At 39.3% G+C, this 23,045-nt stretch overlaps 1 protein-coding gene across 6 annotated transcripts in view; it reads right to left on the bottom strand.

Annotated features, from left to right (window-relative positions):
* ncor2 (nuclear receptor corepressor 2) overlaps positions 1-23,045 on the bottom strand; it is a 147,414-nt gene that overhangs the window by 41,083 nt on the left and 83,286 nt on the right. For 5 of the 6 annotated variants that reach the window (XM_016236143.1, XM_016236138.1, XM_016236140.1 and 2 more), the window contains exons 7-16: positions 14,700-14,756; positions 13,767-13,819; positions 10,129-10,195; positions 9,637-9,809; positions 9,451-9,541; positions 8,285-8,463; positions 6,802-6,856; positions 6,558-6,656; positions 4,101-4,228; positions 1,013-1,170 (exon numbers count right to left, since the gene is read on the bottom strand). In XM_016236143.1, coding sequence (XP_016091629.1) covers positions 1,013-1,170; positions 4,101-4,228; positions 6,558-6,656; positions 6,802-6,856; positions 8,285-8,463; positions 9,451-9,541; positions 9,637-9,809; positions 10,129-10,195; positions 13,767-13,819; positions 14,700-14,756 — 1,060 coding nt within the window. The remainder of the gene's footprint in view (positions 1-1,012; positions 1,171-4,100; positions 4,229-6,557; positions 6,657-6,801; positions 6,857-8,284; positions 8,464-9,450; positions 9,542-9,636; positions 9,810-10,128; positions 10,196-13,766; positions 13,820-14,699; positions 14,757-23,045) is intronic. The other variant, XM_016236139.1, reaches the window with a different exon arrangement.

The raw sequence follows: 23,045 nt of genomic DNA, 5'->3' as shown, positions 1-23,045 counted from the left end.
GAGAGAGAGAGAGAGAGAGAGAGAGAGAGAGAGAGAGAGAGAGAGAGAACGCTTCTGTGCGTCTCTCTTTACAATGAGTGAGTTTACTTCAAAAACAGCGATTTTATCCTCTCGTTGCTGGAAAATATAATGTAGCGATTCAGTATTTAAACTGTTATTAATAAGTCGTGGGGCAGCGTTGACAAGTTTCTTTGCTCCTGGATGTGTGAGCTGTGCGATCTCCGATATGTGTGTGTGTATGTGTTAGTAAGCAGCGCATTAATATAGAACGTTAAGGCTCTAATGCACCAGAATAGGTGTGTGTATTGTAGGAGCTAGACGACGCATGATGATTTGTGACGTTATAGTAGTGGTGTCCCAATTCTTAGGGGAATATTTTCACCCCTACCCCTTGACACTCTGTTTCAAGGGTTAAGGGGAAGGGGTAGGCAGAGGGGTAGGGTAGGGGTAGTCGACACAAACTAAAGGTTGCAAATGCATATCCATACTTTAAATTACTTAAAAGTAAACCAAACTAAAACCACAAACAGGCAAAGGCAGAAACTCAAGGTGAAGTGACTTATGAAAATGACTCAAGCTCTTGTGACATTAGTAAAAGTCCAAGAGCTGCCACAGGCGCTGTTTTGACCCTCATGCTGAAGTATAGGGGACGTTTTTAACTGAAGCACAATCGATATAAGTTCAAGAACACTCTTAGCTAAGCTAGGAAATTGAAATGCCTTCTCATCGTAAAACCAGGGAACACCGTGACACTCAAGGGACAGATGGTTTCTACTCAACCATCAAAGTATTTGTAAAGCATTTCATTATTAGGATCATTCTCGTTCTGTTGATTTTGCTGTTAAAATGTCCTCACATTTAGGGAAAACAGAAAAGGGAAGTTATAAATCTACAAGTGGGACAATGTTATACAATAAAAGGTTTAATTTGCAGAGCAAAACAAAGAACTCATTTGAATACATGACCTCAGAGACCCACAGAAAAAGTAAATGGTATGCAAGTGTTTGCTAACCCATCTCAGTGCTTAGCGGTGAAGTGTTCTCTTCCTGCTCGTTGGTCATAGAGCGAGTGACTCGTCCTTTCCGGTGACCGCGGCTGTTTGCGGTGCGCCGGCCTTTAGCGGTTGCAGGAGGCTCTTTCTCCTCCCCGTCCTCACCAGAGGTGTCATCTCTGCGAGAACAAAAAAAAAATCATTATAGTCGAAATAAGCTCTTATTGAAGCAAAATTACTCATACATCATGTTTGATTATCAGATAGATAGCTAGACAGACAGACAGACAGACAGACAGATAGATAGAGCATATCTGTCAAAATTTCTAAAATCAGAGCATTCTTATTAGAAAAAACATTTGTAAGATATAATAGAATAACTTTTTGAGAATAACTTTTTGAACTGTTAACCGATAACACACACAACCTAAAAAAGCCCAATATGAAGGTGAACACACAATGCAAATGCTGGCTCACTAGCTAGTATATTCCCCTTCAGCTGTATGGCACAGTGTCAGGAAGTGGCTGTGGGATGAGCAGACCCTCATTTATCTTACCTGCACATTATCCATCTTGCAGATACAGGACTAAATATAGGAGCAGCAGCTGTGCCCGCAGGTTGTGAGAATCATGGGGGAGAAGTCCGAGAAATGCACAGACTCGGCTTAATGCACTCATTTAATGTATAGCTGGCATGCTGTGGCGTATACTGAGGCCTGTGTATTCAGGCCAGTGCTAATGTGCTCTAATCACACCCTGCAGTACTGCTGACTGCACAGGTTTAGTTTAGATTAATACATTGTTTAATTACTGGTTCATACCGAATACCGGTGTTTATTTTTGTTATGATATGAATTTTTTAAATATCGCAATACCGGTGTATGTAATCAAAAATAGTGTTATACCTATGAAGAGTTCATTTGCAGTGGTGAGCGAACAGCTGTATGTGTTACCAAGCGTGAAAGTTCCGAAACTGAAGCTGTAGAACTAATAGAACGTGATGACACAGAAGAACTCGTCCACAATATCCACATTGACCGCCACAAATATCCACTGCCCCCTGCCATCAGCTCCCGCATCTCTCTCACTCTCACACACACGAGTGCGACTTTAGAGAATGATAGATAGATAGATAGATAGATAGATTGATAGATCGATAGACAGACAGACAGACAGACAGACAGACAGACAGACAGACGGATGATGGGTAAATTTAAAAAAAAAAATTAAATCAGAGCATTCCTATTAGAAAAAATATTTTTAAGGTAACTTGCTGATAGTACACACAGAACCAAAAAAATGAACCATACATGAACGTGAACACACTATGCAAATGCTGGCTCACTAGCAGTACGGCACAGTGTCAGGAAGTGGCTGTGGGATGAGCAGACCCTCATTTATCTTACCTGCACATTATCCATCTTGCAGATACAGGACTAAATATAGGAGCAGCAGCTGTGCCCGCAGGTTGTGAGAATCATGGGGGAGAAGTCCGAGAAATGCACAGACTCGGCTTAATGCACTCATTTAATGTATAGCTGGCATGCTGTGGCGTATACTGAGGCCTGTGTATTCAGGCCAGTGCTAATGTGCTCTAATCACACCCTGCAGTACTGCTGACTGCACAGGTTTAGTTTAGATTAATACATTGTTTAATTACTGGTTCATACCGAATACCGGTGTTTATTTTTGTTATGATATGAATTTTTTAAATATCGCAATACCGGTGTATGTAATCAAAAATAGTGTTATACCTATGAAGAGTTCATTTGCAGTGGTGAGCGAACAGCTGTATGTGTTACCAAGCGTGAAAGTTCCGAAACTGAAGCTGTAGAACTAATAGAACGTGATGACACAGAAGAACTCGTCCACAATATCCACATTGACCGCCACAAATATCCACTGCCCCCTGCCATCAGCTCCCGCATCTCTCTCACTCTCACACACACGAGTGCGACTTTAGCACTATATTTAGCAACTTTCAGACCCTTTTAGCGGCTTTTTTCCATAGAATATTCATTCAAACTTAGCGACTTTTTTGGATAAACCTTGGCTATGGTTCAGTTGGAGGATTTCACCAGTGCTGTCCCGTGAACGCGAGGTCTGACTTTCCCGGAGAAGTGTCACCTCTCTCGGCGTCTGTTCTGCGTAGTTCGTCTGTTAATATTACATGCACTTTTTTTTTTCTTTGTTACTCAGATGCAGGCAGTGCGCTGCATGAGACAAAAAAGTAATATAGCCAAAAAAAACGCATAGCCGCTCTTTAGTGTAGATGCATGTTGACTGCAGTATTTCCTCTCTCAATCAGTAGAAAATATGGTTAACACTCGGTCATGCATGAAAAAAAAAAAAAGTACCATGAAACCTGTATAATTTTGAAAAATACCATGATATAAATTTTTGGTCATACCGCCCAGCACTACTGCATAGCCATTGTTTAGTGAAAACTACAATGCTGTGTCTCTACATGGACCAGTCTATTATGCTGTTAATATTAATCAAATAACCATATTGAGAAGAAAAAGAGAAACCCAGTCTTTTTTGCTATTTATAATTTTATTAATTTAATTTAAATGTGCATATAAACCCAAAAAATAAAATAGATTTATTAAAATGTATGTAAATATATTTTAATGAATATATTTAATTTTATATACACATTTTTACATTCAGTATATTTAACTTGTTTTTGTATTATTGTTTACTTTATTGATTACTAGAAAAACTTTAATCGACGTTTACTTGAAAGTAACTGTTTAAATTAAATTAGTGATGTGGCAAAAAAAAAATCTGGTATTGACAAATAAAATTTTGGTATCATGAGTACCACAGTTCTATCCTATATCTATCTGTAAAATCCAAACTGCTTAAAAGAGCTCTGAATAAGAGGACTTTAGCACTAGCATTGAGTGGCAAGTCAGCAGAATGCTTTTTCCACCTGCCGGTTACATAACTGTGCCTTCGCTGTTTAAGCTGAATCACAGAGAAAAACAAGCTGTAAGGCCACAGGTTCAAAGGATTTGATGAGAGAAAATGCAAGGAAAAAACAGTTGATGGATGGGTGTGAGATGAGAAGGCGAGAAGGCGAGTAAAAGAGAAATATACTCACTTCATGCCGTCCTCTTTCTCATCTCCCTCTACCTTTTCCTCCTCACGGTCTCCCTCCTTTTCTTTCTCCTTGTCGTCTTTCTCTTCCTGATTGTTGCGGTTCACCTGTTGCTGTGCTTGTTGGTTATTCTGCGAATGCAGCCAATCAAAAGACAGCAAATTAAAACCATTAAAATCATCTAAAACATTACTTCCACCCCCCCTCCAGAATCTGAGGGGACTGGAGACGGACAGATCAATGAAGTGAAAGAGTGCAGGAATCTCAACATCTCCATGCACCGATTCTGCCTCAGAGCTTTTCAGTTTGACAGACGGCACCTCATATAACCTTACGCACACACATATGAGGATAGTCATAATGCAGGACAATTCACTTGAAATTTGAACAAATAGCCTACGTTTCAGCAAAATTATTCTTCCATGCTAACCAATTGATTCCAAAATAAGACAAAAAATAAAGTTTTCTTCTCTGAAAACGGTAAAATTAGACCATGTCAGCTACCCACATCCCTCATTACAGCGCTGCATGCACACACACACTCATTTATTCATGCACAGTTAAACACACATATACAGATGCACTCATCCAAACAGTAACTTGCTTTCTGTTTTTCTGTCTCCCTTTTGTTCATGCTTTCTTTCACCCATCAGGCTCATCCCACTGTATCCCTCGCTTTCTGTGTTTGTGGCACTGGCTGAGAGCGTTTTAATGCAAACCCATTAAGATCAGGCGATATTTAATGACCTGAGCAGAACCGCTCCAGCAGCAGAAGACCAGTAAAACAAATGTGTTTGGGCTGTGGGCTCATTATTCTATCAGCTTTTATTGAGCCTGCTATTATTGCAGGCAGCACACACACACACACACACACAGAGCTCTCCCAATCAAAAGACAGCAAATTAAAACCATTAAAATCATCTAAAACATTACTTCCACCCCCCCTCCAGAATCTGAGGGGACTGGAGACGGACAGATCAATGAAGTGAAAGAGTGCAGGAATCTCAACATCTCCATGCACCGATTCTGCCTCAGAGCTTTTCAGTTTGACAGACGGCACCTCATATAACCTTACGCACACACATATGAGGATAGTCATAATGCAGGACAATTCACTTGAAATTTGAACAAATAGCCTACGTTTCAGCAAAATTATTCTTCCATGCTAACCAATTGATTCCAAAATAAGACAAAAAATAAAGTTTTCTTCTCTGAAAACGGTAAAATTAGACCATGTCAGCTACCCACATCCCTCATTACAGCGCTGCATGCACACACACACTCATTTATTCATGCACAGTTAAACACACATATACAGATGCACTCATCCAAACAGTAACTTGCTTTCTGTTTTTCTGTCTCCCTTTTGTTCATGCTTTCTTTCACCCATCAGGCTCATCCCACTGTATCCCTCGCTTTCTGTGTTTGTGGCACTGGCTGAGAGCGTTTTAATGCAAACCCATTAAGATCAGGCGATATTTAATGACCTGAGCAGAACCGCTCCAGCAGCAGAAGACCAGTAAAACAAATGTGTTTGGGCTGTGGGCTCATTATTCTATCAGCTTTTATTGAGCCTGCTATTATTGCAGGCAGCACACACACACACACACACACACACACACACACACACAGAGCTCTCTTTCTAACAACTTCACCTCGTGCTCTCATGCTTTAAAACAACACACAAACATTTCATACATTCACGATGCAACAGTTCTGTGACTCTCTCTCTGTGTGTGATCATCCTCACACACACATACAGAAATTAATGAGTGTGTAAGATCAGGAGAGAATCACTGCAGACTCCAACAGGGCACAGAGCTAGATAATTACTTCATAAGGTTTGAGCTCACTTTGAGGTGTGTGCCTGTGATACTCATTAGAATAATGCTGATTTATTTTTAATAACACACTCATTAAAAAGACAAGCCGAATTCACACCGCCACTTTAAACACTAATCATGAGGTATGTGCTGTAAATGAGGGGACAGATCCACAAGCAAATAAACAATGTTTATATTATTTAATATAGCATAATGCCATTGTCAACATCCTTGAAGTTTTCAGAACTTATGCTACGTTCCATTCAACTCGGAAAGTCGTAATTCCAGCTTTCTACTTGGAAAGTGCAATAGGACACCACTTGATGCAGGACTTTCAATTTCAACACTCTTGCAGAAGGTTGGAGATGACATGCAAAATGGCAGGACTTCAAGCAAATAACATATCAGTGTTTCATTTTGCAACATTACACAATAATAAGCCTGCTTACAATGTATAAAAAATACCTTACATTATCTTCTCTGTTGATAATCACACACCTCAAAAACTAATTACAGCACTGGCGTTTTGTTTCTTTATACAACATTTTCCAAGTAGGAATATCTCACACCCAACTTTGAATGAAACGCAGCATTAAAATGTCAAAGGGCATGCTGGGAGATGTAGTCTCACACTCACCTGGCTCCTGCCTCGGCGACGGTAGCTCCTGCGAACAATGTTCTTGTAGTTCTCATTCTTCTTAGTCAGGTAGTAGAACAGGACACACTCAGCCACTGTCTGTGAGCGGACACATACACACACACACACACAAAGCACTTCAAACCTTACTCGTTCTGCTTACACTCTGATCATATTCATGCACACCGCCTGCAGTGCAAACAATGCAATGAAGAGGATGGTATTAATAAAGACGCAGGTGTACCTTTCTCTCCAGAAAGGAGGCTATCAGGGCAAAGTTTTTTGGGTGCTGGATAAACCTGCAGTGAGGGAGAGGAAAAGCTGTGATACAGAGCAAACACAACGTTCAAATGCTGTATGATCATCTTTAGGTGACTTTTGTGAAGGTGATTTCTTTGATTCCTCTGGTAAGGTTCCTCATTGGCTCAGGCTTAAGAACTAGACTAGACAAGATCTCTCTCTCACTTCCTTTTGCTGCTGACCTCTGCATCATGATCCAGAACTTTACAAAGCCTCTGCCACTCTCAAACCAAATATGACGCAGTTTGGTAGTGATGCACTGAAGTGTGTCTTTTTTTAGCAAAACACCAAAACAGCTTTTATTTAGCCAAAAACAAAAATAAAGTTTTCCTAATCAAATTTCAGTAATTGGGTAATTGAACTCTGTATGCTATTCAGGGTGTCGTATTTACAGGTGGTAAACCAGTCGTAGTGAGTCATTGGCAACAAGCCACCACTGCTCGATATTTCAGCAAAACACATTTTCTCTAGCATTCTTTTTGGTTAATGTTAAGTGCGTTCACACAGCTGACATGTTGACCTGTTTCGACTTATCCACATTATGTGCACAAAATCAATGCTGACACAATCAACAAAAATTTGCCATCAGAGAAGCGCTAATCAAACATTTCAACCCTCTAAAGCAGGGTTGTCCAACCCTGCTCCTGGAGAGCTACCATCCTGCAGATTTCACCTCTAACCCCAATCAAACACACCTGAACCAGCTAATCAAGGTGTTCAGGGTTGCTTGATAATTACAGACAGGTGTGCTGGAGCAGGGTTGGAACTGAAGTCTGCAGGACAGTAGCTCTCCAGGAGCAGGGTTGGACACCCCTGCTCTAAAGTATTTGCATGCAAAATCCAGTCATTTCATTTCTATAGGAATCTATGCAGCTGGGAATTTTATGTGACAATTTGCCATGTTGACCAATAGAAAGCTGTTTGGTTTGAAATTGACTACTGTCAACAGACAAATGTACCGTCTTTGTCGGCGAAATATTGCTAATGTAACCTTAATACATGACATTTTGTTCTTTTCGTCTTATATTTTGCACTCAGGATTATTTATTATGATCCTCAATCCAAAATGTTTGCCTAACAGCTATTGCCTAAAAGCACTTTTTAAGCTTAAAAGCCTGTGGTCATTCTAAAACTGTACTGCATGTTTATTTCAGTTGAATGATCTTTTTAGTTTGCCTGTAGAGGACTGGAGACGTCTACATCAGCATCAGCACAGAGATGTAGATTTCAGCTGATCACGTTTCACCTAGTGCTGCAACACTAGCCAACTATCAAACACGACCACATGCACACAAACTGCTGAGCTCTCGAAAACAAGGAGAGAGTTGCTAAACCACACGCTGATACATTTTAGTACCAATTTCATAACTCCTCATTCCTTCACGCAAAATCAACATGCACATCAATGCAAAGAGGACAGAACGTACTTCTCACGGAAAGTGTCCTTCTCCTGTTCACTCCACATGTTCATGACCTGTCTGTCTTTGTAGACCTTCATGGGATCGTCTATCAGCCCGTTCATGTTGATGAACTTTATCCTCTGCTGCTCGACATCAAACAGCATGGGAGGAATCACAGCTAACTGACGCATCTGCTTCTCTGAGTTCTGCAGTGAGAGAGAGAGAGAGAGAGAGAGAGAGGAAGATGCAGTCACAAAAATGAAATGAAAATAAATGTGACAAGAAACCGAGAAACAGTAATGTCAAAAGCAAGGCAGAGACAGTCAGCAAATATGTGGCCACTGAATCTTATGTGTTTAGGAAGTGCATCAGCCACAAAAACCTACTTGTTGTGTAAGAGACCTTTAGTTGTGAAGCCACTTTGATATTTGTGCACTTTTTCCAGACAGACACATAAACAATCCTTTTACATTCATGAGTATGCTTGTCTATTGAGTCTAGAAACATTTTTCTCCAGAATTGTTATTGCAGTTTTGGTAACATATACACAACTGTCCATGTTTGGTGAGACTTTTACGATGTTTTTGAAAGAAGAATCTTATGCTCATCAAGGATGCATTTTTTCTTCTTCATAGAAGTATTTTGTAATATAATTTTTTTGCTGTCACTTAATTTAATGCATCCATGCTAAATAAAATTATTTCTTAAAAATATCTTACTAACTCGAAATATATAAAATGTAGTGTATAATGTATGATTTGACTAATATTTTATCAGCCAAAAAAATGCTGCAACGGCGTTTATTTAACTGTATGTTGTCATATAAACAAACAGTCAGTGATGATAATGATTCCACAAAACAGTTTTTGCTTCATTCACCAAATTCCCACAAAGTTCATTCAGTGAATGATTCAGATTATTTCAGATGGCTAACTTGTGAGCTGATTCATTAAAAGTTCACTGTAAGCGAGTTAATCGTTCATGAATTAGATTACTGTTTTGAATGCACAACACAATATGAAGAGATGTGTATTGACATTAATTCATGGTACAGTGTTTTTTATCTCCTCAAATTCAATCTGCAAGCTCACAACTAAGCTCACAACATGGTAAAATGTACACTTCTATGGTGCTGTAGACTGAACTGAAAAGCAGTGCATGAAACAATGCATTAATGCCAGCTGCACCCTTACCTCTTGCTCTGAGATGCCATCGATGATCTCAGAAACCTCATGTTCGCTGCGGGCTGCTGAAGCCAAACCCCCACCTCGCTGAGCCACTCTACTGTAGAGAAACATAAATATAGATATAAATACACTTATGAAACCACACGACCATGCAAATGTCTCCAAAGTTCACAACAACACAGGACCACTCACTTCTGCATGCGCTCCTGCAGCTCCCTCTGTTTGCGGATCTCAGGAAACTGTTTTTCGTAATACTCCCGCACTTTGCTCTCTTTGGCTCTGCGGCGCGGGTTATTCTCGATGCGCTCAACTTTCTTCTCCCAGGCCTCCATTAGCTGGTCGTAGCGCTGGCAGAATTTCTGTTCCTGAACACACAAGTCAGAACATAAAGGGTGAATATCAAAGTATTGAAAGCATATGCTGCAGTAAAGTCACCAAGAGAGGAAACATTAGAATGAAAGTAATTACTAAAAGCTAACAGTTCCAATCTAGTTTTTAACCACCCCATTATTCAATAACTACACTCTTTCCTAACATTAAGATCCTCACTGGGGTCCCATGGAAGGCTATTCTTGTTGTCCTAGTACTGAATAAACAAATGTGCCCAATATTCAGGTACTGCGAGCTGCTACAGTGCCATCCTGCTGTGTGTTTCTATGTGTGCATTTGAGTGTTATCACTTACCCACTGTTTGCGAGCATGATTTCTTCTTTTGAAATACAGAATAAGCTTCTTTCTCATTGCCTGATTTCTGTAAAAAGGGAATACATAATTATTAGGAAACACAAAATGCTACCTCTAAACTTCAGCTGTGATGCATCTCATCAATATTTGCATATACAAGAGAGTCCAAGTGTAAGCATCAGTGAGCTTTGTGCGACAGAAAGCAAAGGCAAACATATGTTGCAAAGGTCTAGGACCCTAGATATGGCTTGGGTCCCTCCTTCAATGCAAAGTCTTTTTTTGGGGGGCTTATTTTTTTTTCCACAATGTGGAAATTGTAATTGTAATCACTTGGAAAATGAACAGCACAAACAGCACTAGCAACATACCTAAGGAACACTATAAATGTAACACATTTAAGACAATATAGCAATGAAAATTATATTTTAAAATACATTAAAATGGAACATGGTTATTTGTAACTGCAATATTTTACAATATTACCGATTTAAGGTATTTTTAATCAAATAAAATTAATGCAGCTTTGGTGAGCATTAGAAACTTTAAAAACATTAAACATCTTTAAGAAAAAAACCTACTGACCTCAAACCTTTAAAGTTAAATGTTTGTTTGTTTATTTGTGTGTTTACAAGAGAGTTAGCTAGCTAGCTAGCCAGCAATGCAGGTCAAATTACACTGAACAAAATGATAAACGCAACACTTGTTTTGCCCCCCATTTTTCATGAGCTGAACTTTTTCTATTTACACAAAAGGCCTATTTCTCTCAAATATTGTTCACAAATCTGTCTAAATCTGTGTTAGTGAGCACTTCTCCTTTGCCGAGATAATCCATCCACCTCACAGGTGTGGCATATCAAGGTGCTGATTAGACAGCATGATTATTGCACAGATGTGACTTAGGCTGGCCACAATAAAAGGTCACTCTAAAATGTGCAGTTTTATCACACAGCACAATGCCACAGATGTCGCAAGTTTTGAGGGAGCGTGCAATTGGCATGTTGACTGCAGGAATGTCCACCAGAGCTGTTGCCCGTGAATTGAATGTTCATTTCTCTAAACAGCGTGTATGGCGTCGTGTGGGTGAGCGGTTTGCTGATGTCAACGTTGTGGATCGAGTGGCCCATGGTGGCGGTGGGGTTATGGTATGGGCAGGCGGATGTTATGGACAACGAACACAGGGGCATTTTATTGATGGCATTTTGAATGCACAGAGATACCGTGACGAGATCCTGAGGCCCATTGATGTGCCATTCATCCACGACCATCACCTCATGTTGCAGCATGATAATGCACAGCCCCATGTTGCAAGGATCTGTACACAATTCCTGGAAGCTGAAAACATCCCAGTTCTTGCATGGCCAGCATACTCACCGGACATGTCACCCATTGAGCATGTTTGGGATGCTCTGGATCAGCATATACGACAGCGTGTTCCAGTTCCTGCCAATATCCAGCAACTTCGCACAGCCATTGAAGAGGAGTGGACCAACATTCCACAGGCCACAATCAACAACCTGATCAACTATGCGAAGGAGATGTGTTGCACTGACTGGTTTTCGGACCCTTCGGCACACCTGTGCAATAATCATGCTGTTTAATCAGCATCTTTATATGCTACACCTGTGAGGTGGATGGATTATCTCGGCAAAGGAGAAGTGCTTACTAACAGATTTAGACAGATTTGTGAACAATATTTGAGAGAAATAGGCCTTTTGTGTTCACAGAAAAAGTCTTAGGTCTTTGAGTTCAGCTCATGAAAAATGGGGGCAAAAACAAAAGTGTTGCGTTTATAATTTTGTTCAGTGTAGTAATCATCTTATTCTCTCACTGCATGCTGATTAATTCTCTCACACGGCAGTGGTCATGACCATTAATCTAATTAATCATTAAATGCCTACACGTCAAGGGAAATCGGCCTGGCATCATGTGCATTTGATGAGACACTGGTGCAACTTGGCAGGATCTCTTTGAGTCATTGGTTTATGTTTGTACTTGTGCGAGTGAGATTAAGTGTGTAGGTGCAGAGGTGGCACTGCATTACACAGCAGATGGCCTGCAGGATTAGCTGCTGTGCGAGACGCACTGGAACCTAGAATGCAGCTCAATGCCCATGATCTACCCACACATCAATTATTACACAAATATTTCCCACTGGTGCTGCTCAGGTTAATAAAGGACTCCTGAGAACAAAGCCCTCAATTGTGTATGATCAAAGAACAGCTGAAATACATATTCTGTCTTTCTCAAACACACTTTTGCATGTCTGTGAATTATGAGGCCAAATAACCCAAAATACCACAGAAAGATTGGAAGGGAAGTATTTGTTAACCACAATAAATAAAGGTATGATCACACCTGCAAAAGCAGATCCACTGTCAATAAAGTACAGCTCACACCGAAGATGCTTTCAAACTAAGCAGCTTTCTGGTTGTCATCACAGCAAATTTTAACCCAGGTGACATCTGCAAACTTTTCCATCCTTACGCAAAACTCCACATTGCTTGCAATCCTATTAGAATGATGGGATTTCAACCGGGAAATTTCGCAGAGCAACAGTAAATGTGACAGGATCTTAAGTGAAATTATTTTATAATTTTTATTTTAATAATTTTTGTTTCTCTGTGGAATCATAATCATAACAGTTCAATAATGGTCAAAATGGTCTTCAGCTGCATTATGCACAGTGCTGAGAACCAAAATTTCACATAAAAGAAGATTAAACAAATTCTGTAAGTGTGGGACTAAATGAACAAACATTTAAGAAACTTTAATATTAGAATATTTATTGGGCTCTAATGGGGGTTGGCAATATGACCACAATCTTATATCACGATACGAGTCATTTTATTTGACAGTAACAATATCACGATATAGGCCTAGCTATTTTTGCTTTAAATAAGGATGCCATAGAAATTTCATAATTCTTAACATCAGTGTCAGTCTCACCAAAAAAACCCAAGCTCACGGAAGACAAGTAAACTGACAAGAATCTAATTACAAGACAAAAACTACATAATAACAAATAAATAAGAAATGTTACATACATTGTACAAAGTAATCAAATGTATAAAAACACTGCATATTCTTTCCCGTGTAAATTAAACAAAACATTTCTTCTTATTAAAGTTGCAAAAGTGATTTAGTCAAAAGCATTGAGAGATTTTCTATCTTTTATTGTTTGATTAACATGAATGACAGACAGCAGGAATATTAGACTGCTGTCACTTTAAGAGCTGCCCGGATCCAATATACTGTTACACATGTGTTTATGTGGATACTTGCAAAAACACAAAAGTGTATTTAACTGTTCAAGGCCTATAAAGTGGCAAAATAATCCATTCAATGCTCCCGTGCTCCATGAGCACTGTCTTCACGTGTGCGCACCTCTCAGACAGGGCTCGCATATAAAGAAGGAAAAAGGAACATATAAAAAAATATAGCAAAACGAGTTCCCCATCACTGCTGGTTGCGTTTCAATAGTAGTACAGCAATGTCATGTAATCATTATAAACGCTGCAGTAAAGAAGGTGGCCAATAAGCATGATTGTAATTGTTTAAGCTACAGATCTCTCTCTTAGTGGATGGAGTAGTTTATGGTTCTGAATGAAACAACGAGAGATACAGAGAAGTATACTCACATCTTGATGTTCTCATGGTACTGCTTGGTATCAGACGGCTGGTTATACAAAGGCTGTAGGGGAGACAAACGAAAGCAGTGGAGTTCAGTTTCACACACACACCACTGTCACATCAATGCATGCCAGCTCTGGGAGAACTTCTCTTTTTCTACCGTCCCATTTTTCAGCCAAGCCCAGAAACACAGAGGAGAGTATCCTCTCCAACACCACATCTAAAACCTTCTGTTATCATCAACATTACACACTTGTTTGAGCTGCCAAGCAAAGGATTTTTCCGTGGGGAAAATGGACATGTGGCAGTGTGTCTCTTCTGTGTCAAAGTGTATGATAAAAGAGGTGGCACCAGAAGGGCTGTTCTATCACCTCGATTATCAAGGCATTGATGGTCACTTCCGGTTAGGTTTCTAATCTAATGGATGCTAAGTGGCATTGCGCCAAACGTCTCTGCACGAGGTAAACAGCCATGTTGTAAACAAATAGGCAGCAGTGCATGTAGTCACACACACAGGCTGAAGGAGTTCATATTTCACACTGTGGAGGTCATGTCACAGCTGTAGGTTTTCATACACCTCAAATAATATAATCACATTAAAGAAACAATACATATTAAAAAAAGATGAATTAAGAAATCAGTTAATTCATTTCAGAAAAAACCTGTCAAACACTGAAAAATTCTGAGTAACACTGCAAAGAACATTATGAACATGATTGTGAGATATGTTGTCACAGGATATGATGACAAACTGAAGAACATCAACGCTGACAATCGGCTAATGCGACACCTGACACCTTTACTTTTTGAAAACGACACTGTGCAAGTACATAAGCTGAACTGATACAAAACATATTTACTCTAGCATCATAAACTCATAAGAGAAAATGAAAAAAGGGGCAATGTGTGAAAGGATAATACGAGGAAAAATGTGGACTCACCAGCTCTACTCGGGGACCGAGTCCCTCCAGGATGCGATGAGCCTCCTCTGCCTTTTTCTGTTAAAAAAAACAAAAAACAAAAAAAAACAGCGCACTTGTCAGCGGCACATCACCACAGCAACACACCTTACACTCTCTCTAGCGCACACACATAAACAAGCCAGTGTATAAGGGATGTACTATTAATAGATCTCTCAACAGAAGACACTCGCTGCCCTCTGCCATCTACCTCTCTCCCCTCTCTCTCTTTGTGAATAAGGAGAGAGAGAGAAAGAGGGGGAGAGGAAGAGAGAAAGAAGGCTGGGGTGGTAATCCAATTAGATGCAATAAAGAAAGAAGAATCTGTGCTGTCTTGCTCAAATGCAGAGAGAGCGAGAGAAAGTAACAGAAAGAGAAACAAAAACAATGGAGACCTTATGGCTGGCTATTTGAGTGGGTCTCTTCCACATAAACGTACAAAATGAAAGCCCTAAAACTACATTTCCTTTCTCTCTCGCAAACAATACTCAATGCTTTAAGAGCAGTGATGGGGTTTATTCTATTATTTTGAGATGGGATAAATAGGGCACTTTCTATTAGTCATTAATCTACTAGCCATTTTCACGCAATTATCCAAACAGTGTGTGTGAAATATTATTATGTCCCGACTACAAGCAGCTCACACTCTGAAATCATCTTTTTCAGTGAGCAGATCTGATCACCAGATGAAATGCTAATTTTTAACGGTCAATCTCATCTACAATAGGCAAACAATAATCAGCCTACTATCATTTTAAAGGGCACGTATCATGGAAAACAGGATTTTTTTTTTCACAATGCAAAGCCAGCTCTTTCACTATTCCAAACACATTCATTATAGAAAATAAACTGAGTCACTCAAAAATCATATTATGATGAGCACAAACAAATATGACCACCCACATTTATATAACATCTATTCCGATCAGAACACAGCAACGTGAGCCACCCTGACATATGAACTACATCAGTAGATTTCACATAAGTAGGGCTGCAAATAGCAGCTGTGCTGATAAGTGATTAATCTGCTTATTCTTTTGTCAATTTATTGTTGTTATTTAAATAGCAGATTTAAGTTACACAATTTAATAGGAATTTTTAAATTACTAATAAGTAATACTACTACTACTAATTAGGGCTGTCAAAATGACAGAAAAACAAATTTTTTACTTAAATATGATCAAAAATTCGAATTATATACAAATTTAAAAGGCATAATTTCAGTTAGGGGGAAAAAGGCTTTTGTCTTCTCTCCTGAGGCCACAAGAGGGCGCATCGAGCAAAATATTAGGCACGTTTCTTCAAAGCATAATAAAATAACACGTCTATCTTTGAAAAAAAGTGCATAATGTTTAAAATAATGTTTATAAACCATATATAATTAATAAAGTTGCTTAAACAATTAGAAAAAAAACAGCACCATGCATGTATGTATAGTTTAATACAAAGGACCGAAAACCAATCACAAAGAGTAGGCTACTTTCTTCATTTAAAAACATGAGATACAGTGGGATGGGGGAAAACGCCATAACGTCTTTAGACATGTTTTTTTAAAAGTTGAACTTGCATTCATTTTACATGGCTTTCTTAACATGCCACTCTGTGAGATGCGAGTGCAACACTGATAGATGTCCCTCTAGAAAATGTGATAAATATGCGTTCTGTGTGAACGGCTTGGTTTCAGTTTTGACATAAACAAAAACATCTCCACACTGATGCTCTCGTTTTCCGCAATATATGAATGAACAACGTAGCAGCGCCGCATCTAGTGGGTTCAACTGGATAGGCTAACAAAAGCATTCAAATGCAATCAATGACACTTACATCGTCATCGCATCTCGTGCACCACTGATAAGGCTGCCTGACGGCTGACGCAGACCTTAAATTCGAATGCAACGTTTTTGCATTCGAATGTGGATTTTTTTTTTTTTATTCGACGAATATTCGAAATTTGAATTTTTTTTGACAGCCCTATTACTAATATTAATTAAAATATAAACGAAATCATTTAATCAGTTAAACAAATATATTATGTCAAAATGCATATTTCTGTTCTAAATCAATGCTCTCCCTTAAATGTATGTTTTTCTACATTTGACTGACATATGTACACACTAGGGATGTGCATCTCATAACTAAGGCCGATGCGATACGCACCTCGATGCATAGCCAACGATACAATACATTGAAGATACATATGAAGCAGCTACCGATGCGATGCGATATGATTCACCATTACGATGCAATGCGATTCGATTCCGATTCCATTCAACACAATGCGATTCAATGCAATACGATGCAATGGAAAAAATATTGCTTTTATTTCTTTGGTTCAGACAGACAGCAAATCATAAATTAACTTGTGTCTTGACATCTATTGCCTCGAGGCCTGTTTCGACCAAATAGGACAGGCTTCTTTCAGTTAGTCTGACTCATTGTCAAATGATGTGGTTCCATAAAGCAAATTTAACATAGATCAACCTCAGTTACTATTGTAACTTATGCTGGAAAACTATCTTGGTCCGGTGCAGGCTAACTGTCAGGCTAAGCTGAGGTCCTCTAACACTGACCAATAGGAACGCAATGATATTACCAACTGACTCTCTCACATACAATTTTAGCCATGCAGCCTTTCTCTCTGGTTTTATGACCGCTGTACTTTTTCTGTAATTTTATAGTTAGCAGAACAGATAGCAGAACATTAGAACATCACAATCTAAAATTGCTCTTTAAAGCATTAAAATCCCCAAATAAAAAAACAAAATTTTAACTGCTATAAGAAACACACATTAAAGTTCCCCTATTATGGGTAATGAAAGGTTCATATTTTGGTTTTGGGAGTCCCCAACAACAGGTTGACATACATGCAAGGTCAAAAAACACTTTCATTGTCTTATAATATGCATTTATTTTTACCTTACTTGCTCAACGCCTCCCAAACGATTCGCTCAACGATTCATTTTTCCAAAGCCCTCCTTTGCGTGACGCTAACCTGAGGTGATTGGTCCGATTAGTCTCATTTCCATTTCATCATGCCTGTAATGCCTGATAAAGCCAAGTAGGTATAACTGCAGAACTGTGATTGACTCAACCAGAAAAATCTTTAGAATCAGCTGTGGGGCGGAGTTTGTGCTGAAGTGGATTGGGAGAAAAATTGCGCATGCGTGCCATGTGCCTGTCTGTCAATGGGAGGAAGCCACGCCCTATTTTGGAGCTCCCACCCCGTTTTTGAGTTCCCTCCCCCAAGATCTGGAGATCTCTAAGCTGCAGTTATACCCTTCTCGATAAAGCAGCATTTGTGAGCGCAGTGCTGCTTTGTGTATATATTTGCATAACTTTCTAACATTTACAGATGAAAAATATACCCGTGACATGTCAGTTATGCACTTAGGAAAACGTCTCAAATGCATTAAACAGCACAAATATATTCGCTGTTTGCCATGGTGAATCAATTTGATTCGTGATCGACATTAAAGGGGGCATATGATGCTGCTAAAAAGAACATTATTTTGTGTATTTGGTGTAATGAAATGTGTTTATGCGGTTTAAAGTAAAAAAAAAAACATTATTTTCCACATACTGTACATTATTGTTTCAACAGAGACCATTAATAATCAGCGCAAAAACATTCATTGTGCTGAAATATCGGTTGTTGAAAGTTAAATTAAGCATTAAAGGGGGCATATGATGCTGCTAAAAAGAACATTATTTTGTGTATTTGGTGTAATGAAATGTGTTTATGCGGTTTAAAGTAAAAAAAAAAACATTATTTTCCACATACTGTACATTATTGTTTCTCCTCTATGCCCCGCCTTTTTGAAACGTGTCGATTTTTACAAAGCCCATCAGTCTGAAAAAGCGAGGTGTGCTCTGATTGGCTGAATACCTCAAGCGTGAGACTGAAATGTTATGCCCCTCACCATACTGTTGATGCCGTGTCCCGGCCGGAGCGACGAGACAAAAACATTAAAACCCATTACAAACGAGGCATTTGTTGCATCCAGTGGGGACATAATTACTTATTATAAAGACTTATACTGTCTTTTTACGCGTTGCGTTGCATTGCATTGCATCACGCCACGCCGCGTAAACATAAAACCCTGACTGCATTGGTGATCAGAGAAATGACAAACAACAAGCACTACTCTACACTGCCCAAAACTCACGTTTGAATCATCAGTGGCAAATCCTTTAAATGAAAACGTACTTACGTGAGTCAGAACTGCCGGCATTTTAGTCTAACGTTACTCTCCCAGGATCAGTAAACAGTCCTCCATAAAATGTGCTGCACACATCTGGATATTTGGGTTAAACTGTTCTGGAACAGTGTTGTAAATACAACTTAATCACTGATTTGTAGTCGTGTCCTCTTTTGGAAGACCAAACAAAGTAGTTTTACTTTCACAACGAAAAACATAGCTGCCTAGCGGAAGCCCCGGCTTAGCGTGAGCTGAGGCCGGGCTAGAGTGAGCAGAGGTGGCAGGGTTGAGAACGGTGCAGCCGGCGGATCCGACGAAGGAGCGGGAAGCACATGTGACGACCCCGGGTAAGTGAGTGACGTGACATGTGGCCAAGTATGGTGACCCATACTCAGAATTAGTGCTCTGCATTTACCCATCCAAAGTGCACACACACAGCAGTGAACACACACAAACCGTGAACACACACCCGGAGCAGTGGGCAGCCATTTATGCTGCGGCGCCCGGGGAGCAGTTGGGGGTTCGGTGCCTTGCTCAGGGGCACCTCAGTCGTGGTATTGAAGGTGGGAGTCAGGCTTGATCGGGTGGAGGCGGGCGGGCTTGAGAACGGCGCAGCCGGCAGATTCGACGAAGGAGCGGCCTCCGCTTCGTCCACGGTGAAAGCCGATACGGCAGTCCACAGCGCGAAATTGATGTATTTCCTCAGCAACCAGCACGGATCAGCTCCAGACATGACGAAGCAGATATTGTCCTCTTTTGGAAGACCAAACAAAGTAGTTTCGCTTTCACAACGAAGCACACAGCGTCTTCAGGACATGGCGGAAAGCGGCAACAATACTACAGTGAGAATAAAAGTTACGCCTTCTTTCTTTGCGTGAAGATTTGGGCGGCGTTATGCAAATCTTCTCACATAGTGAGGTAGATATGTGGGGACGTGTTAGAACGAGCCGTTTTAGGTAGGCGTGGTTAACTCTTAACTTTTATAAAGAATATCTCTTTGGATTTGAGACTTTAGTCTTTGCAACTTTACAGATTTTCTTTATGCACCAAGAGCTTGTAACACTCCAAAGAGAAAGGAAAAATTTTAATCGCATCATATGACCCCTTTGAGGCCTTAATCCCCGCTTTCCTCAGGTCTCCGTAGTGTTGTGATACGTCATATTCACGCAGCAGCAGTGATGACAGAATGCGCTTGAGAAAGTTTAGAGAGAAATCAATCTACATATAAAATCTTGTTCACTTTCTAAACAATAAAAGTATAGTGCATCCACAAGTAATTATATATAAATAAATCGTTTTTTACCGATGCAAATATGTTAGAAATGATGCATCGCGATACAAATGCCAACTGTATCCAATCCACACTTTTTTAAAATCGATGCATCGCATCGTTAACTTTTTAATGAGTGAATTGGTGAATCTTCCCATCAATAGTACACACACTTGCTCTTTCTTTTTGTAGCTTAACACACACTAGATTGCTGTTAGGGCAAACTATTATCAATTTTATTGACCAGCTGTTTTATTGATTAGCCCAATGCCAGAGGTCATTTACACATATAAAAGATATTGTAACCAAATTAGTGCTTTTATTTCCATGGGAGAAAGGATACAAAACCCTTTTTTGCTGCTGGAATCTTGACTAACATTATAAAGTGAACTTCAAAAGGAAAACAACATGGCACTTTTAATATGACAATTTCCTCTCCCCCAATGAATCAGCGTGATACCAGCACTTTAACAAAACTACCTTCTGTATTCTATCCCATGGATTTCAGAGAGCATCGAGCACTTCCTGGAAGAGAACAGGAAGGCGTGAGTGCTCTTTGGCAGTACCACAGCATGAGAGGCCTTAATGGATTAAGAGATGGTGGGTGTGATTAAAAGATCACAGCAGGACAGAAGCCAGAACCACCTGACAGAAGAAATTAACGTACAGACCTGGATACACTTGAGGCAGAGAACAGTAAAAGCCAGATAAAATTATGATGGAGATACATATAGCTTTCCAAAGGCCGTGTTAAAATTTAGTGCTAAAATTTCCCTCCCAAGACGCATTCAAAAAGGATAGCCAGTAATCCGATCACTCAAACCTCAGGAGGTGGTAGGGCTGGGCGATTTTTCCAATTTTATCGATTCATTCAAATTAAATTTTTTGCCGCGATTTTATTTTTTAGAAATCGAGTAATCGCGATTTTGAATAGAAATTTTACCAAATGTTACAATTAGACACGGTGACAATATGCCAATCATAACAGTAAAGAGAAAAGAACGATTCAACCACATGTCGGTGCACGTGATTAACCGCTCACGTGTGACGCACTCATATCGCAAGGCGCCGTTTACACAGAATGTGCTTTTGTGTTGACAAAGATGCAACATGGACAGTGGAATAGAAAAAAAAACATGCAAGAAGATGTGAGTGAACTTCTTTTAATTTGAGCGCTGCGTTTTTATAATGCCATTTCATGCGTGAGATGCTGCAAAAGATGCTAGCGCAACAGTCAAACGCATCCATGTTTACATAAAAAAAACTAAGGAAAAGCAGCGCAATCGAATAAAAAACCTGTAAAGAACTACTATTGTATGTCTAATATTTCATGTTTGTATCATGGCGACAGGCTGAAAGCTGCTGTTCATTGTTTTCACAGAACATTTATTATTAATAGTCTACTGGTGTTTTACCTTAGAAGTCAGAAAGAGCTTTATTACCAAGTATGTTTACACAGACAAGGAATTTGACTTAGTGACAGGAGCTTCCAGTGCAGAAGAAAGTATAGACATAGTGCAAACTAGTGCAGCAGACACAGGAATTACACAGTAGAGATGGAGTATAACACTATTATAAGAAAAACAGAAAATTAAATAATGCACTATACATAGAGAAATATAGAGAAATGTAACTGTTTAAATGAATGTACAGATAGGCTATATTTACAAGTTTAAAAATGTATTGAATTTGAATTACATTTACTGTTGAGAATTTTTTTAAGCATTTTCATTGTAGCCTATTATTTCTGAATATATAACATGTAGGCTATAAGACAAGTTTGTACAGGATGCGGTTGTAATTCATGCATCTTTTCTGCAAAGATATTCCACAAGTGATTTGTTTAACATTTATATCATGTTAACAACTTCATGTGTGCTGCACTTAGAATAGAATTTTCTTTAACTAGAGGGTTAATAAGGAAAAAGTTGACTATTTTTAAGTTGACTAGTTAAAAATCGTAAAAAAAATCGAGATTTTATTTTTTTGCCAAATCGCCCAGCCCTAGGAGGTGGTTTCAGATGCATACAAGATGCGACACGGCAAGAAAAAATAAAATAGAAATCAACCACCACAACAACAAAAAATGTGCTACAAAGGCAGTGGACTCTCAGATGGCCCAATTATTCAATAACCGTCATCATGTTTTGTGTGCCTTCATATACAGATGTTGGCAGATTATCACAACAAAAACTTAACATATCTGCTATATAAAGTAATTGGAGTCAATTTCCCATTAGAAAAATATACAAATAAATACTTCACATCATATATATGAGACATATAGGCTACACGATAGCCCCAGTTTAAGACCCTTTGCTGTAATCCTCTAGTCTCTCCCCACTAGAGGGACCACTAGCACCACAGACACATCAATGCTGCAGTATGCAGCATGCTGAGCCACTCTCCATGGCTGTATCCCAAATTACATACAATCCATAGTATATAGTTTGTAAGCTTAGGAGTAGTGCACCCCAAATCATAGCGCCTTAAAAAAAGTATTTCAAAGGAGCCTGAATGGTATGCTACTCACATCGAAATTTGTAGATTTTCTGTAGTAGTTGTATTGACTTTTTCAGTTGTAATGTACTGGACAAGTGTCAAGGAATAATGTCAAATCTTTTACTGTTTACACTATGCAACAGAGGGGGGACTGATGGTAAAACGCCAATTCTGGTGTAGTGTCTTTAGAAAAATTAAGAAATATGTACAACTTTGCCATTAAAAACATTAACAATATTTATAGTGCACAGTATAAGAACTAAAATGTAGCCAGTGGTTCTGTTTGAGAAAGTCTACAGAGATGGAGAAGTGGTGTGATTCAACACAATGGACTGTGTATTTGAGTCATATGTTGGG

This window comes from Sinocyclocheilus grahami, unplaced genomic scaffold, assembly GCF_001515645.1.
Source record: "Sinocyclocheilus grahami isolate Dianchi unplaced genomic scaffold, SAMN03320097.WGS_v1.1 scaffold482.1, whole genome shotgun sequence".
Taxonomy (NCBI): domain Eukaryota; kingdom Metazoa; phylum Chordata; class Actinopteri; order Cypriniformes; family Cyprinidae; genus Sinocyclocheilus; species Sinocyclocheilus grahami.
The sequence above is the reverse complement of the archived record's forward strand: the minus strand, read 5'-3'. Positions and strand labels throughout refer to the sequence as shown.